This window comes from Phocoena sinus, chromosome 14, assembly GCF_008692025.1.
Source record: "Phocoena sinus isolate mPhoSin1 chromosome 14, mPhoSin1.pri, whole genome shotgun sequence".
Classification (NCBI taxonomy): Eukaryota; Metazoa; Chordata; class Mammalia; order Artiodactyla; family Phocoenidae; genus Phocoena; species Phocoena sinus.
The window spans coordinates 88,170,994-88,188,342 of NC_045776.1; the positions used below are offsets into that span (position 1 = coordinate 88,170,994).

The 17,349-nt window shown below is 47.1% G+C and overlaps 1 protein-coding gene across 5 annotated transcripts in view; it reads left to right on the top strand.

Moving 5' to 3' along the window:
* The first annotated feature begins 413 nt into the window (after window positions 1-413).
* Window positions 414-17,349, top strand: part of ADGRD1 (adhesion G protein-coupled receptor D1) — a 144,070-nt gene continuing 127,134 nt past the window's right edge. For all 5 annotated transcript variants that reach the window (XR_004345475.1, XM_032603319.1, XM_032603320.1 and 2 more), the window contains exons 1-5: window positions 414-1,094; window positions 1,179-1,215; window positions 8,894-8,977; window positions 11,113-11,208; window positions 13,239-13,361. Coding sequence is in view for 4 of the 5 variants with exons in the window: in XM_032603319.1 (XP_032459210.1) it covers window positions 1,029-1,094; window positions 1,179-1,215; window positions 8,894-8,977; window positions 11,113-11,208; window positions 13,239-13,361 (406 nt within the window). In the remaining variant the exon portion in view is untranslated. The remainder of the gene's footprint in view (window positions 1,095-1,178; window positions 1,216-8,893; window positions 8,978-11,112; window positions 11,209-13,238; window positions 13,362-17,349) is intronic.

The following is a 17,349-nucleotide window of genomic DNA, read 5'->3' on the forward strand; positions in this document are numbered from 1 at the left end:
GAGAACACTACCCTGGATGCTGTGGTGGGCTGTGGGGATTGGTGTGATTGCTCAGGGCACCTTGTAAATAGTTTCATCCGTCTCTGAAAGGGTTAAAGAGAAAACGTGGCCGGCATCTCTCAGAGGGCAGAGGGTGTGGTGTATTTTCTTCCTCCACCCCTAAATCACCTTCCTTCTCTCGGGGCGTGCGAGGCTCCGCTCTAAACAGAGTTTACGGCGTGCTGTACATCTTCTACTTATGCATATTGACGCTGGCTCTGAGGCGCTGGCGGAAGGTAGCTGACGTATGTATGCGCCCCGTGCCTGCCTGCTCTGCTTCTGAACCTCAGATCCTGAAGGCAATTCCCAGTGGTGCGTAACAGGCTGGTGTTAGGACCCAGGAAGGACACAGCGGCCGCGGGACATAAATAGAGAAGCAGAACAGAACAAAGTTTGAGGAGAGAGCCTTACATCCCTCACTCTCTCCACCCCAAGCGCTGGGGGACAGACAGACGGACGAGGTGTAAGCCTGAGTCACACCAGAAGGAGTCGGGCAGCAACGCACCAGCCCAGGAGCCCGAGGGAGCTCCAGACACAATTCCTCCCACTTCCAGGAAAAAGAGAAACTTCCAGCTCCGAACCTGGGTGGATACCACTGAAGACTCTTGACAGAAACAGAAAACCGCGAGGGACCCACGATCACCCCCGAGCTTCGGCACTGCAGCCGCAGCCCTGGATTGCTTCTCGGGAGCTGTGATCAGAAGCTGCCTGTCTCCTCCCTGCGTCCCCGAGCCGGTCTGATCGCTCCCGTGTGTTTATTGATCACCGAAGACCCTTGTGTCCGGAGACGAAGACGAAACACCCATTAACTCTCACGACCCCTCTGCCTTAGCTCTCTGCAGTTCACAAACGCTAGGGAAACAGAAGGTTTTCTTCTTTCCGGAACCTGGGAAAATGTCCCTTTCCCAAGGGAGCGAAAGTTAGAGGCGCCACTTTGTCCCAGACCCTCAGGAACTCTGCTTGGATCGCGTTTTCCCTCCGCAAAAACCATGAGGAAGCTGCTGCCTCTTTGCTGCTGGCACTCCTGCCTGCTGTTATCTTACTGTGGTTTTCAGGTAACGTCCCCAGGTGGTGCTCGCTGAGATGGGACTCGCCGGCAGGTGCCCCGCGTGTCTTACAATGTGGTGTTTTGTATGCAGGTGCACGGAGCCGACACCAGGTCACAAGCCCATCCAGGTAAGTGAGGCAGCTTCCCTCCCGGTCTGCTCACTACCTGCTCTCCGTGCCCAGCCCGGGGTCTGGAAGCAGTTCGCTTGTTTGTCTCTGAGGCTGTGGGCGAGAGAGGCCCTTCTTGGGCTCCTCTGGCCCCACCAGCTGTCCTGGCACCGTGGGTCACTCACCATCCTGCACCTCCATCTTGGGGAAGCAGGTCTCTCCGGGCCCGGATGCTTCTGGTTCTGGGGCATTCAGGACATGGGGGTGTTCACTGGTGAAGCATCTTCTGTCTCTTCCTTACATCATGTGTCTCCAGCACAGATTCACTGGAGCTGACTTAGAGCATCGCCCCCCTTCCCCGCACCACCCCGTCCTGTCCCCATCCCTCCGATGGGAGCTTGATTCCTCCATTTCCTCTGAGGAAACCCCTCGCCCAACCGGCTGGGTCCGCTTTTCCTTTGCCCCCCCGAGTCTTCAGTCTGGAAGCACCACCCTGAGGCTTTCCTTGGGGAGGATAGAGGAGACATGAAAACTTCCCTTGCCCCTTCCCAGAGGGGGAGGCCTGTGTGACGGTGACGGGAATTCGCTTTGCCGGCCCTTGTTCCTGTTTGCTGCTCGGCTGGCATGCGCGTGGTAGAGGGGACCCTACACTAACGTCCCCAAGTCCTCGCTTGGGAGCCCAGAGGACAACCCCGGCTGTGGGTGAGCTTGCCTCTGGCCACGATTATCGTCACGGGCAGCCCTGCCAACTCCATGACCCACCAGAGATGGCGGGTGCAGCATCCCCGGCCCCATCCAGGTGGGAAGCCAGTTCCCAGGAGAAGGCTCCGGTCTCGTGGGAGCACCAGAGCCGTGCGGGGTGAAGGTAGACAATGGGCGGGACTCTGTCCCCTTTGGAGTGACGCGGCCGTCGCGGTGGGTGCTGGAGCACCCCGCGATCACTGCCACCTCCGCCTGCCGTCTCAGTGGTACAGGGGCTGCCGTGTCTCTTTCATCCTCATGTTTAAGTTCAATCTTTTGTTGAAAAGGGTGTGAGGGCGGTGAATTTCCACAGGCTCCCCTTTCCTTAGCCAAAACGCTGAAAGAAGGATTTGGGGATAAATAGGTCATCTAGCATCGCATCAAACAGAGGCTGTTCGTGCCCTGTCGCTAACTCACAGCCGACAGCTCACGCTGGTTTCCCAGGAGAGATGTGTGTGTGGCCAGGAAGGCGACAAGGCAGCCCTAGGACCCCGGCCGCAGTCAGGGTGGGAAGGGAAGCTGTAGGGTGTTTGCCATGTGGTCCCTTGGCCACACTGCGGCCCCCCGGTTCCACCCACGTCCACTGGCATCCTTGACCCTTAGCTTCAAGGAGTGGCTTGAGCTCAGTCTTGGTTCCATAGAGAAACTGCTGCTCTTACATCCTACTTTAGGGTAGAAAAAACATTTCTTGGTCAACTAACTACCTCAGAGAAATAATAATAAAACTGACGATCGTAGAAATATTACTACGAAGGAGCAATGTGCGTCGGGGCCTGGGTGGACGGCCGGAGTGCAGGGCGTTTGGGGTCTTAAGCTGCCTTGTCAGCAGCGCTCTGTAGCTGCGAGAGATTCCTCCGCATTGAATCCTCCCGTCTCCAGCAACCTCTCTTTCTTCTTGTTCTCCCCACCCCACTTTTTAATTTTATTTTACTTAAAAAAATTTTTATTACTTTTTATTGGAGTAGAGTTGCTTTACAATGTTGTGTTAGTTTCTGCGGTACAGCAAAGTGAATCAGCTCTGCGTATACACATAGCCCCTCCTTTTTGGATTTCCTTCCCATGTAGCTCCCCTCAGAGCACTGAGTAGCTTCCCTGTGCCCTACAGTAGGTTCTCATTAGTTACCTATTGTATACATAGTATCAACAGTGTGTATATGTCAATCCCAATCTCCCAGTTCATCCCACCCCCCTCCCCGCTTGGTCACCCCACATTTTTAAACCTTTATTTCCTTTTCTTCCTCCCGCCTTCCTTCCTTTTTAGAATAAAAATGAAGGCTGATATTTACTGAACATCTAGGTGCTTTTCTCTATTTTTTTTATATCCTATGGACGAAACCCTATTGCTTCCTCTCCTTCCCCCCTTCCTTCCTTCCTTCCTGTTTCCCTCCTTCTCTCCCTCTCTCTCCTTTTCTTTCCTGTCATCCTTTCTCCCTTATTTTCTTCCTCTCGCTCCTCCTCCAGTCCTTTTATTTTGTCTTCTCTTCCTCCTCAACCCCCTTCCTGCTGAAAAGTCTGACCCCTGTCATCCGTGCAGCATCAGCACCTGGGAGGCCTGATGCATTTCTGCTTCTGACCCCTGAAGCCTGCGGCATCCTGAGGGGAGCCCCAGTGGAGGAAACCTGATTCCCAGGACTTCCACCCAAGGGCATCCGCCTAGGCACACAGGGAACACGCAGAGACCCTGTTCCCAATGGGAAGAAATTTGGAAACACCCTGCATGCCCATCCGTGTGGGAAAGGCTACATAAATTGTAGCCTTGTATTCTAAGGAGCAGGAAGCAGTAAATAAAAACGCCAGCATGATGGCGTACTGGGTGCTTTTACGTAGCTCCCAGGCAGTCCCCCCCGTGCTCTGAAGCTTTGTCAGCCTCCAGGTGAGGAAGCGTTGCTGCCCAAGAGTAAGTGCTCTGCCCGAGGTCCCAGCGCTAATAAGACATAGTGGTAACTAAGGTCACAAATTTGGAGGGAGCTGGGGGTGGCCAGACTCATACAGAGGTTGTTGGAGATGAGAACAGCGTGGTCAGCCCAGTGGGGGAGGTATGCCCGGGATGCTCGGTGAGCCGGGGTCCCCAGTAGAGGCTGGACCCCTAGTGTCCTGAAGGGCAACCACACCAAAGCTTCCTTTCTAAGGTTCTAGGAGGACTAGTAAGCGTTTCCTGTTTTCTCGGTATGGTACCCAGCCCTGTGCCTTACAAATGCTAGGTGCTCGGTGAATACCTGTTGGCTGGATGGCACACTGTCCGTTGAAGCTTTGCTGGTTGTCTGGTGAGCTGAGTTCCTGAAGACAGACAGCCTGTGTGATTTTAACACCCAGCTGGGGGTTTGGCTTCGTTTTCTGCCTTGCCTCTCTATACTAGCCCGGGGAACTCGATATTTTCCTGGTCTTTATCTCTACCGCATAGATACGTATTTAGTGTCATCAGTAATTGAAAAAGAACTTCGAATCGTTTCGAGCATTTGTGTGTTTTGTGACTGTGGACTGACATTTTGTGCCAAACTATAGCATGCTGTTGGAAGGACCACCAGGGGCTATTCTAGCCCACCTCCCCATTCGAGAGCTGACGGAGGTGAGGCCCAGAGAGGGGAAACTGGGGACTCCATCCCACACCTGGATCCTTTTCTCTGGCCCCAGGCTGCCCGACTTCTTGCTCTGGCCCCGAGGACAGTGCTAGGAAGCTGTGATGTTGGATAAGTCTAAATCCACAGATGGCGACGGCCAAGAAATTGCCCATCACTTGAAAAAAGTTTATAAACATGCCTTTTACGGATAACTTCTGTAATGAGGGGACTTAATAAACCATGTCATTATCCAGAAGTTTCCTGGCCCTGGGGTACCTAGAGCGGCTGGTTCTATTTCCAGGAGATGGGGGCAGCTCACCTCATTGGCCCCATTTAGATGGCAAGGAGGCTAACACAGGTGATTATAGTAATTATAATTCCCGTAGTTATGTAGTGGGTTTTTCCCCTGTGTGAATCAATTGTTTGTTCCCTTTATTTATTTTTATTTTTTAATTGAGATATAACTGGCATGTAAAATTAATAATGAGTTTCAGGGGTACAACATCATGATTTGGTATTTGTATGTATCCTGCAACGGTCAGCGCAGTAAGTCTAGTTAACATCCGTCACCAACATCGTGTTGTATCGTCTATAAAGGACCCTCAGAGTCACTGGGTCATGGCAGGAACTTCATTCCTCATCGTCCTAGTGCAAACACAAAAGTGTTTATGATATAATTTTAAAAAATAATGTTTATGCACTATTGAACAAATGGAAATTTGGCATTTAGAAATCGGGGGGCATCAGAATCACATAGTCTTTCTAGGTTTATTCTTTTCCTTACTCATTATTGCAATTTCATCATTCATTCCACCTATATAGTTTTTTTAAGAATTAATTGCTAAAAAAAAAAAAAGAATTAATTGCTAACATTAAAATTTGGGGGAGAGTTCAAATGCAAAAACCTAGATTTCTGACACACACGTACACACGTGCACGCACACACGCACATACACACACATGCACACATACACACATGCACACATACACACACACACCAGGCTGTGTTTTAGACACGGGGCTAAGGTGCAAATAGAACAAACTCCCTGCACTCAAGTCGCTAAGAGGCTGGTATAGGAGGCAGACAACAAACAAATATACTAACAAACAAAAATGTTCAAATTATAGTGTAAGCCCTACGGGAAGACAAAACAAAGCATTGGGAGAAAGAGTGGATGGTGGTGGTGATGAGGGGTGATCAGGGAAGGCCTCTTGGAGGGGGTGTCCTGAGGGCAGAGGCTTGAATGACAGAGTCGGTTATGCACAGCGAGAAAAGAGCAGGGGGGACAGCAGGTGAGTCCCACTGTGGAATGAGCTTGGTGTGTCATGGGCCAGGCAGGAGGGGTCCGAGATCTGCCCAAATTGGCAGGGACCAATTTTCCTCTGTGTGGTGTAGATTTCCGTTGAATAAAATCGGTGGACACATATTGCCCTACACAGATTCAAGCGGTGAGGGCTTCCCTTTACCGACACACAGAGTAAGTGACAGGGAAGGGACGGAATGGGGAAATCTGGAATAAAAGCTGAAAAGGAAAAATGAAAGGTTTTATTAGCTTTTCTTTTTGAATATTGATACCCTGCCCTCCCTCCCCCTCTCTCTCACCAAACTGGATCAACAAAACATTAAGTATGGATGAGAAATTCTTGCTGAAGCCCTGATTTTGAAAAAAATTATTTTATTGAAGTAGAGTTGCTTTACAGTGTGTGTTAGTTTCTGCTGTACAGCAAAGTGACTCAGTTATACACATATAGACATTCTTGTTTTATATTATTTTCCATTATGGTTTATCCCAGGAGACTGGTTATAGTTCGCTGTGCTATATACAGTAGGACCTTGTTGTTTATCCATTCTATGTATAATAGTTTGCATCTGCTAATCCCAACCTCCACTCCATCCCTCCCCCACTCCCCCTCCCCCTTGGCAACTACAAGTCTGTTCTCTATGTCTGTGATTCTGTTTGTGTTTCATAGATAAGTTCATTTGTGTCATTTTTTTAGATTCCACGTATAAGTAATATCGTACAATATTTGTCTTTCTCCTTCTGACTTACTTCACTTAGTAGGATAATCTCTAGGTCCATCCATGTTGCTGCAAATGACATTATTTCATTCTTTTTTAGGGCTGAGTAGTATTCCATTGTGTGTGTGTGTGTGTGTGTGTGTGTGTGTGTGTGTGTGTGTGTGTGTATCACATCTTCTTTATCCATTCATCTGTTGATGGACACCCAGGTTGCTTCCATGTCCTGGCCATTGTAAATAGTGCTGCAATGAACATTGGGGTGCATATATCTTTTCAAATTACAGTTTTCTCCAGATATATGGCCAGGAGTGGGATTGCTGGATCATTTGGTAAATCTATTTTTAGATTCTTAAGGAAGCTCCATACTGATTTCCGTAGTGGCTGCACCAATTTACATTCCCACCAACAGTGTAGAAGGGTTCCCTTTTCTCCACACCCTCTCCAGCATTTATTTTTCGTAGGCTTTTTGATGATGGCCATTCTGACCGGTACGAGGTGGTACCTCATTGTAGTTTTGATTGACGTTTCTCTAATAATTAGCAAAGTTGAGCATCTTTAGTAGATATTTTTATGATTTTTGGGTTTTTAAAATCAAGAATAGGTTAAGTCCTTCGTTTTTTCAAGGGTTCTTTCATATCCGTTAGCATGATTTTACTGTTTTCTTCCTGAGAATGTTGTATAGTTCTTATTCTTTTGTTCTTCAGTGTCTTGGTTGCATTTATAAATGAGAACCTTTCTTCTGTTTGTTAGAATTATTATTTGAATACAGGAGAGCTATTGACATTTGCATATTTAATTTGTATCAGCCTCCTTACTAAATTCTTTTATTGTTTGTAACAGGTTTTCACTTACCAAGTTCTTTTCTTATTTGTAATAATTTTTCATTTTCACTATCAGGCATATATCATTTGAAAATAATGATTATATTATCTCCTCTTAAAAAACGTCTTTGGGCTTCCCTGGTGGCGCAGTGGTTGAGAGTCCGCCTGCCGATGCAGGGGACATGGGTTCGTGCCCCGGTCCGGGAGGATCCCGCGTGCCGCGGGGCGGCTGGGCCCGTGAGCCATGGCCGCTGAGCCTGCGCGTCCGGAGCCTGTGCTCCGCGACGGGAGAGGCCACAACGGTGAGAGACCCACATACCGCAAAAAAAAAAAACAAAAAAAAAACAAACACGTCTTTTACAATGAACAACACAAAGATTACTTTATTAATTTTATCTTTTTGGTAATCTGGCAGACATTCAAGGCAGTTGATTATTATTTAGTCATCTGGGCCATTATTTCCACTTCTGGGAACTGTTCACAGAGAAATAATCCAAAAGAAGATTCAAGTTAGCAGAACAATTCAATGTGTGATGGTGTAGCCTCTCCAGGGACTATTACCCAAACTCGATTATGAGAGTTAAATCAAATAATTTGTATGGTATTAAGTGAGAAGAGCAGAATAAAAAAGAACATATCTGCCTACAATGATGTCTATGCAAAGTACAAGGAACATAAAGGTAATTTTGAAAGGATTCATTTTTAGGATGGTGGAAGCAGAGAGATAACAGAAAGATCAGGACAATGCAGGAGATGCGTATGGAGGACACCAGTCGGCTGGGTGACTCCTGAGGGGGCATTTTCTTCCTTGTCATAACAGATAGGCTAAGAGTACAGTTATCTTATAGATTATCACCAGAGTGAAACGACGAAGTATTTGGTAAAGAACCTTACACAACGTCTGCACAATATCGGCGTTGGTTTCCTCCTCTTTTTCAACCTCATTTTTTTTTTTTTTTTTTTTTTGCGGTACACGGGCCCCTCACCGCTGTGGCCTCTCCCGTTGCGGAGCACGGGCTCCGGACGCGCAGGCTCAGCGGCCATGGCTCACGGGCCCAGCCGCTTCACGGCACGCGGGATCTTCCCGGACCGGGGCACGAACCCGTGTCCCCTGCATCGGCAGGCGGACTCTTAACCACTGAGCCACCAGGGAAGCCCTTCAACCTCATTTTTTTCTCTTGTCTGACTGTATCAGCTATGTCTTCTAAAACGCAGGAAGTAATAATGGGATAATGGACATTCTTGTCTTTTTTTCTGACACGTATGGGTGTGCTTCTTGTGTTGCACCATTAGGCGTGGTGGCTTTTATTTTCTTTGGTTAAAAGGTATCTCTATTCCTATTTATTATGTTTTATTCTGTAAAAACACTCATTTACTGAGTTTTTTGAACACTGGGAGTGTGTATTGAGTCTATTCAAATGCCTTTTGAATACATCCCACAGTCACTCTGACACTTTTACCCTTTCCCCAATTCCTGATGGAGGTGGTAAGTGGTTCCTTATGTCCAGCTCTTTCTTTCCTAATGGTGATGTAACATTTTTTTTCTTTTCTCCCCCAAGGGTTTGACGTCTTGGCTTCTGCTTCCCATTACTGGCCGTTGGAAAGTGTGGATGGGATCCACGAACTTCAGGAGACAACTGGAGGTAGACGGGGTGGGGACAGTAACCAGGGCCCCAGGAATGCACTTTCCCTAGGGAATCAGGGGCCGTTGGGAGGGACAAGGGAACAAAGAGCGTCCACTCTGAAGTCAGCCTCGATGACGGAGATGAATAAACATTTGTGTAGCTTCCCCCTAATCATTGTTATGGCAAGGGATTTTACTAGAACTTTTATATGTTTTTATGGTTGAAGGACAGAATTTATGCTTCAAAACATTAAGATGTGCATTTCGTCCAACAACCTTTAAACAAATGCAGTTGTTTTCAGCTTTAAGCGGTACATGATGGATCAGTCTCTGGACAAGTCCCGATGTACGTTTTCTAGGTGGGCACAAATGGGGTAATCTACATGCCTGCCAGAGCGGGGGCCCATTGGAACCTAGGGCCAAACGTCGTGCCAGCGAAGACTGACCCCCCTGTTTGCGGGGTCATGGTTTCACTTAGCAAAGGTACCCCCCCCCCCCACACCTACCTGTCAGCTCCTCTACACGTCACTGGAAGCCCTCCTGTGAAAAGATCCAACATCACCTAAGATGCTTCCAAGGGTCCCCAATTCCATGGAAGATAAAGTTCCTATCTGAAGTAATTCAGACATTCCGAGAAGGAGAAACCCCAGACAGCCCTGAGCACTTTTTGCATTCCAGTAAGAAGCTTTTTTGAAGTCTGAGTTTTGAGTGATTTGGGATGCTTTGACATTTTAATTTTTATTTCCTTATTCCACTTGATCATGTCCAACGACTGATGTGTATAACGGGAGAGTTATGTACGGCCGTCCTGGCACGCGCTCAGATTGTCTATACGGGTTCTTTGTAATGGATTAAACGCGCCCCCCCACCTTGCTGATTACTATGCTTTCCACACCAGCACACTGGTGTTTTCCTTATTCCTGGGACTTCACGTGCTGCCGTAAATTGCCACCTCAGATTCTAAAACCTTTTTTTTTTTCTAATTTGCAAATTGAGAAGCATTACAGCTGAAGTCTGCGGGCACCCTTAGAGGAGCTCAGTCAAGGAGCAGGGTCCCTGAAGGGCGCTGTCCTCCTGTGTAGGGCCACCGGAGGCCCTGCCTTATTCTGCATTGCCTCTTGCTTGTCTGCATATCAGGCAGCAGTGGCGGCCACAGGAAAACCTGGACTGGGCCACTGGGGCTCCATATTTTCTCGAAATAGTCTGTACCATAGGGATGGAAGGTCCCTCTGATAGTTATGTGATGACTACCTCAGGTTAAAAGAAATGGTTTCCCCTTGTTATCATCTAATTTTCTTTTCTCAGGGCCTTTACTTTAAAGCCTTTGAAATGAGATCATTCCAAGTGGAAACTGCATTGTCAAAAGAGCTCCTTGTTTAGGACCCAGGCGCTATTTTAGGAATTACTTCAAACAGAGCTCCAATAAAGATCCGTATATTTCTCTCCTCACCCCCTCAACTCATTTCATCGCCATAGATTATCAGATAGAATTACACTGTGGTTGAAGTTTGTTCACCCCAAGTGTTATTTTCCCGTAAATCTCGAACTCTATCGGTGTTTGTCCCCAGACGCTTGAATGACGCAGGTTTCCCCGCACTGTTCTGTTGGATCCATTCTTTACGTTACCGTGCTTGACCGCACGTTTCGGTTTGATTCCAGGCTTCACGTTTTACTCCTGGGGATAGTTGAACGGTGTTGGGAGTCATTGCATGGAGGCACTGCTTTGTCATTTGTCGCTGAATTCTCTGTTGTTTTGTCCATTCGTCATAATAACACGCGGGTGTTTTCATGCCGTGTCGCTGTTTCATCAGTTCTTGTGACATCACAACCGTTCATCCTTTTGTTAAGGCTATTTTATGGCCGAGTTCAATTTCATATCTCTCAACTAAGTATCTGGATGGGATCGGGAGCCAGCAAACCGCAACCAAATACAGCGGCGATCACGCCCTAGGTTTGGGACTGAACGGGGCCGCTGGACTTGCCCTAATGTCCCCTGAAAAAATAAGAGGGAGGTGGGGTCGGAAGAGAAAATCCAAGCTGTTTGCGGGATGAAAGGCACACTTGTCGATGCGTGTTGGGTTGAGAGATATGTCGGTTCCATTTGTTTTTGTGTCACTCATTCATTGTGCTTTTTTCTTTTGTTGTTTTACCCAGCATTACGAACCCACAACCTCACTGTACTTCCTCCCCATAATTCTACCTTTGTATATACCAATGACTCTGCCTACGCAAATTTCTCTGCAACCGTAGGTGAGCACACGTTTCTTCTGCATTCTGTCGAGTTTGGATCCGCAATGAATTGAAAGGCCATTCCAAGTTGGTTCTATATGAATTCCCTATATCTTGACTAGCAAACAAGCAAATAACCAGAAAAAGGGCCAAAGATCCAGGGTATTGAAGATAACAACTTCGAATTAGGTCTAAAGGAGTTACCACGGATTGCAGTATATTAGGGGGTGTCTCTACGCTTTCAAGCGACCAGGGTCTTCCAGACCAGCTGCTTGTTTTCAGAACAATACAGACATAAGATGAGCAGTTTCTACAAATAGAACTTGTTTGGATTTTTAAATGGATTCTTTGGAGGAGGAAAAACATGCCCTTTGAATGGAAAATTAAAGTCGATTTTAAAACACCTCATCAAAAATTTGATCTCTTACACACATTAAAATCGGCATTTCTTCTGTAGCTGGAATTTTTTTTTTTAATCATTAGAAGCTGTCTTCTAAGACACACCCACAAGAGTCATGGCTAAATGACTATCTTATTTAATAGCCTCCAGAGCCCGTATGTTTCGGATTTTGCTTATGTAGTACAGAGCAGAATGGATAGTAGCAATTGGGCAGCTCTCTGTCAGTGGGGAGAGTCAGCTCAGGTAATTTAGGTCTTCCTCCTGATCTTTTTACAATATGTAACCTGATTGCTCTTTCAACTATGGGGGGTTTCGCTTCCAAAATTAATTTTGCCAAGCAAACAGTCTGGTTTAGGGGTTTATACAGCCTCATTCAATCATGAGCTGTGAGTTGCCCATGTAACTTTGTAATATGTAGATCATCTCCAGCAATAAACGAGATAGGTTAAAAAAAAATAAGTTTAGGGCTTCCCTGGTGGCGCAGTGGTTGAGAGTCCGTCTGCCGATGCAGGGGACGCGGGTTCGTGCCCCGGTCCGGGAAGATCCCATGTGCCGCGGAGCGGCTGGGCCCGTGAGCCATGGCCGCTGAGCCTGCGCGTCCGGAGCCTGTGCTCCGCAACGGGAGAGGCCACAGCAGTGAGAGGCCCGCGTACCGCAAAAAAAAAAAAAAAAAAAAAAAAAAAAGTTTAAACACGATAAGGAAAAACTTGAAGCCCTTTGAGTTGGTATCCACATGCCAATGGTTGTCAGAAAATCTGAGCTGGGGTAGCAGTCGGTCCAAGAGCCTCCAGTGCTCTGTACGTCTTCATCTGGCTCAACGGCTCCAAGGGCAGGAGGCATGTGCCACAGGGCAGAGGGTCATCTGGGTGACTTTGACCCCAGTCAACAATACGTGACTCATCACCCTTGGCTTCAATCCTGTAAACCACTGACATCGCACTGACACCATCAGAGAGGTTTGCTATGGGAATGGGACAAACAAAAAGATGGCGGAGCTGGCGTCTCTGCCAGGACCGCTGGCCCTGCGGTCTTGTCGTTGGCGGGCTCTTCTGGGACGACTCGAAGTGTAGCTCTGCATGTCCTTCCTAGAGTTTGAAAATGAATTCTCTGAAAATCATGGGCTCCCATGTCTAGGATTGGGGGCTCTCAATGAGAACTCAAAAGGAGAGCGAGTTCACATGTAGTTTTACGTTCAAACTTGAATCTCAGTGTTTCACTTGGAAAGTCTAGTGTGAAGGTGGCAGTGAGAACCCATGAAGAGGTGGATGGAATGAGAGTTTAGGACAGTAGGAGAGTCTAATCACATGGCTTCTGGTAACTCAACTGTCGGCCAACGTAGCAATTATAATAGTGTTATATTATAGTACATAGTATACACTGGTATGATATTAATGTGATAAAATATTAATAGGATAGAATACTTAATATTTAATATTGACACAAATGTATATTATTTGTGATTTAGTTCTTAATTATGAAACGTTAACTACTGTTAGTATTATATAATAATATATAATGTTCGAAATATTTAATTATAAATATAAATTAACACAGTATACTTAGACGTAAGTTGTTTGTAAGCCTGACACATCTCTGGACGTTGCATCTCATGCGATCGTTAACCTACAGTGTTGCCATTCTTCTCACTTAGATATTGTAGAAGGAAAGGTCAACAAAGGCATTTACCTCAAGGAGGAAAAAGGAGTCACATTTCTCTATTACGGAAGGTACAAAACTTCCTGCATCAGTAATCCAGCACAGTGCGGCCCTGAGGGTGAGTGATGAGCTCCATTCTTTTTCTTTTTCTTCTTCTTCTTTTTTTTTTTAAGTTCATTTCATTGCCAGGTACCATCTGTTGCTCTGGGCCATGGCAGATGTGAAGGCGAAGTTCGGTGGCAGGAGGCGTGCAAATGTCACATACGGCTTTGAGGGGAGGGGAGGGGAGGGATAGGGAAGCAGACACCTAGAATTCTAATGAGAGACGGGTCCTGGAGATGGAATTAAAACACCGTCTCATGTCTCATGAAGGTGCGAGAGCAAAATATTTAATCTTGTAAAGCAAAATCAAACACACAACAACCACCAAAAAACCCAAGAAACAAACAAAAAAGAACCCTCCATAAAAAGCAGACACAGTGATGTCACACTGGAGTTTGGATGGGGCCATGGAGTTTGCGGGAAGTAAATTGATGGTGTGGCTCACAGAACGTTATTTCTGGCTCCAGGATGTTGGCGATGGATCTGGGCGGGGCGAGCCTTTTAAGGCTTGTCCCATGGGTTTGCTCCTTTTATATCCATCAAGATTGGAGGGAGCAGAGGAGAGAGATGTCCCAGCAAGAGGTTGCTGGTCTGTGGTTAGAATAATGCACATGGACGAAACACATAGATGCAAAAGAGAAGTTAGGAACCTATTCCTTCTTTTTTTTTGCTTCTTCTTCTTCTATGAAAAGTAAACTTGCTCTCCAGTGTCTGAGTGTCTGACAATGGACATCTGAGCCACATTTCAGAACTTTCTGGGAAATTGTTCTCTGCCATTCAAATCAGCTCCCAGTTTCCAAGTTCCATTATCCTAAGGAAATAAAACATTTTCTTTCTAGGAAAGAAGAAAGTTTAATGCAAGCCAATTTGAAAGCCCTAAGGCTTTTTGGACATCCAAGGCCTTATCAAAACCGCCCTGTGATGAATTCATTGTTCTTGGCTCTGGGCCATAATGGGTTACATTCCAGTAAAAGTAAACAAAAGCTTAACAAGGTGATAACATGTGGAAGGAAACGTTTTGGACTTCGCAGAACCCAGAGTTTTGAGAAAGGGTTTCGAGGTCCCAAACCACGCCAGGTTTACTAATCCACAGTTCAAGCTGTTCCTGAATTCAAACAGCCCTATAAACACAGCAGCCTTGTTTATTCCTCTAAATTTAAAACAGCCCCGCCTCAGCTACGAGGGCTAAGAGAAGCAAGAAGGCAAGCACGCCTGCCTCAGCCCTGCCGTGCCCTGCCTCGGTCAGGAAGGCTGTGAGGGGGGGGGCGGGGTCTCTGCCTGGTCTCTCTCTGGGTCTGTAGGGAACGGCCTCTCCCGGAGGACAGGTGTCTCTACGGCCTCAGCTACCAACTGGAATTGACCCGTGTGGGATGGAAGGTCCCGGGAATTCCAGTGGCTGGGACGATCACAGATGACCAGCCTTTGAAGGCTGACTATGATGGGACCAGTGGGGCAGCCCAGCTATTGCAAATCAGAACTATTGGGAGGTTTTACCTGAACTCTGCGGTCATAAATTAAGAGGCCTCCGAGCTGACTCTGGCCTGTGGCTGCATTTCGTTTTGCAAAATCACGGAGTTAAAAACTTTTAATTAGTTGCCAATGTTGAAAAATAGGAAGATTTCACATAAAAATATGAATTTCCAATTTCTCTTGAGAAATCCAGCCCTTCCAGCCGCCGGCCCATTCTAATTGGGTGGGGCTGAATGGAACGGCCCCCTTTGTGATGGACATTGCCCTTTGGTTCATCACAGACGTCTGACCCTTTGATCATTGGGCCGGTGGGGCACAGAGCACGTTAACGGCATGGGCTCCGAGGCCAGGTGGCCTGGGTTCCAGTTCCTGTTCTAATGCTTTCTGCGGTGACCTTGGGTAACCATCTAACCTCTGAGTCCAAGTTCCTTATCTGTAAAACGGGTCAATCAAAGTACCTTGCTCATGGGGTTGCTCTGAAGACTGGCACGTAGTTGGTCCAGCATTGAGAGGCCCTTGGGGTCAGGTTTGGGTGGCTCCAAACTTCCCTCCTGTCACCAGGATCTTGGAACTCACCCAATCTGCTCGCTTGTATGTGACCCTGTGACAGGGGCTGACATGGCTGGACTGATCATAACAATGACCCACAACTGCTAATCATTCAGTGTTCTAATCCCATTACATGTATTAATTCATTTCATCCTCAAAAAATAAAACGAGACAGACGAGAGCTCAGGTGGTAGAGAGAGCTGTGAACTTTGGCTTCACCTCCCACCCTGTTGACAGCTTTTCCTGTGTCATGTTAACTGGAGCCTTTTAAGGTGTTTTTCGGGTGGCCACTTTCTCTAGAGAATGGCACATATCCAGGGAAGCCAGGGAGCCTCAAGTCAGCCTCGGCCCCCAGAGACCGTGCTGCTGGGGGGCTTAATGCGAATGCAGAGGGAGGTTGGGTATTCCTCCATCCACCTCCCTTGGTGTGGTCTTCAGACAGGGCCACCGAGCATGGGTGCCATCCTAAGGACCACTGCATGCATCTCCCCATTTTACTGAGCACATTCTTTGCTCTGGTGGGTTTCCCTGGGGCCTCAAATAGCTTGTATTTCTGGGTTTAAGGAGAACAGCGAAGGTCTGTCCGGCATTTTCCAAATCAAAGTCCACGTAGCATGTGACGTAGGTGAGATGATTTCGGGTGCACTTGGAGCGATTAAACAATTAATGGTTATGTTTTTATTTTAAGATAGCTCGTCAGAAGCTTAAGATAGCTTTCATAGATATTATTTAGGATGAGACTTCAGTAAGCAGTAAGCTTTGAGCGGGTTGACTTAAAGAACGGTGTTTCATAATAATAATCTAGGTGCTGTTCAGATAAGATGAAAATGTGAGTGATTGAAACGTAGGCAACATTGGATCAGCCTTTTCAGATACATTGATCTAGCGTCCTCCACGTGTTTTTCTGGAGGTGATGGTGGGCACAAATGTATGTCCCATTATTCTCATAACGAAACTTATATATAGATAAGGTTGTTATAATAATAATGGGTTTTATACATATATATATATTGGCCTCACTGCACAGCTTGTGGGGTCTTAGTTCCCTGACCAGGGATCGAACCCGGGCCCCAGCAGCGAAAGTGCCGAGTCATAACCACTGGACCGCCACAGAATTCCCCCATTTCAATAAAGAGAGAAACGCTCCCCATGCCCAGTCTGGCAGGTCGACTGTTTCCATATTTGTGATTTCCCAATTCTCTTGTGGCCTCTGTTCATAGTTTTGGCTGATTTTCTTCTTTTTAAAGAATGTTTTAGGAGACAGGATTGAGGTTTAGAGCTTTTCAAAAAAGGAGGAAACATCTGAGCAGTTTAGCTGTCCCTCTCCGAGTTCTCAGGTAGAACGTGGAATCGTATTCCTCCGCCAGGCTACTCACTCCAAGCTCTCGAACCCACACCTGCTCACCCTAGGGCTTCTCTCCACCCGCTCAGCCAGCTTCCCTTGTTTCTCTGAGCTGAACGTGAGGCCTGCCTTTTGGCAAATGGTGTCTCCTGGGCAAGTTTTCTCATGGGTGCTGGGTGCAAATGCAGGAGGAACTTTTGAGAGAAAAAGGCTATTTGAACATTAACCGAAGGAAACACAGTCTATGTTCCGTAAATACTGAGGTGTGTCACTGCCAGCTCCCACGACTAGCAAACACACAACCGGGGAAACTCAACGTGGGAAGGGACTCTTCCTGAAATGTTCCAGCGTCTTGTTTCATTCCCCTGTAGACCGTGAGAGCTCGGCTCGAGTGTTACTTTTGCAGGGATGCGTCCCAGACCAGCCGCGCTCCTCCGTCTGTGTTCTCACATCTCCCTGAATGTTTTCCCTCCAGCCCGTGCACCGGTGGGGATGACCTGCTCATTGTCTGTCTTCCTTCTTTGGCCTTTAGCTCTGTGAAGGCAGGGACTCTGTCTCGGTCACTGCTGTATTTTCAGGGACGGGTGTCAGCGTCGTAGATGTTTGATCCACGTCGCTTGAACAGATACGTCTAGTCTAACTG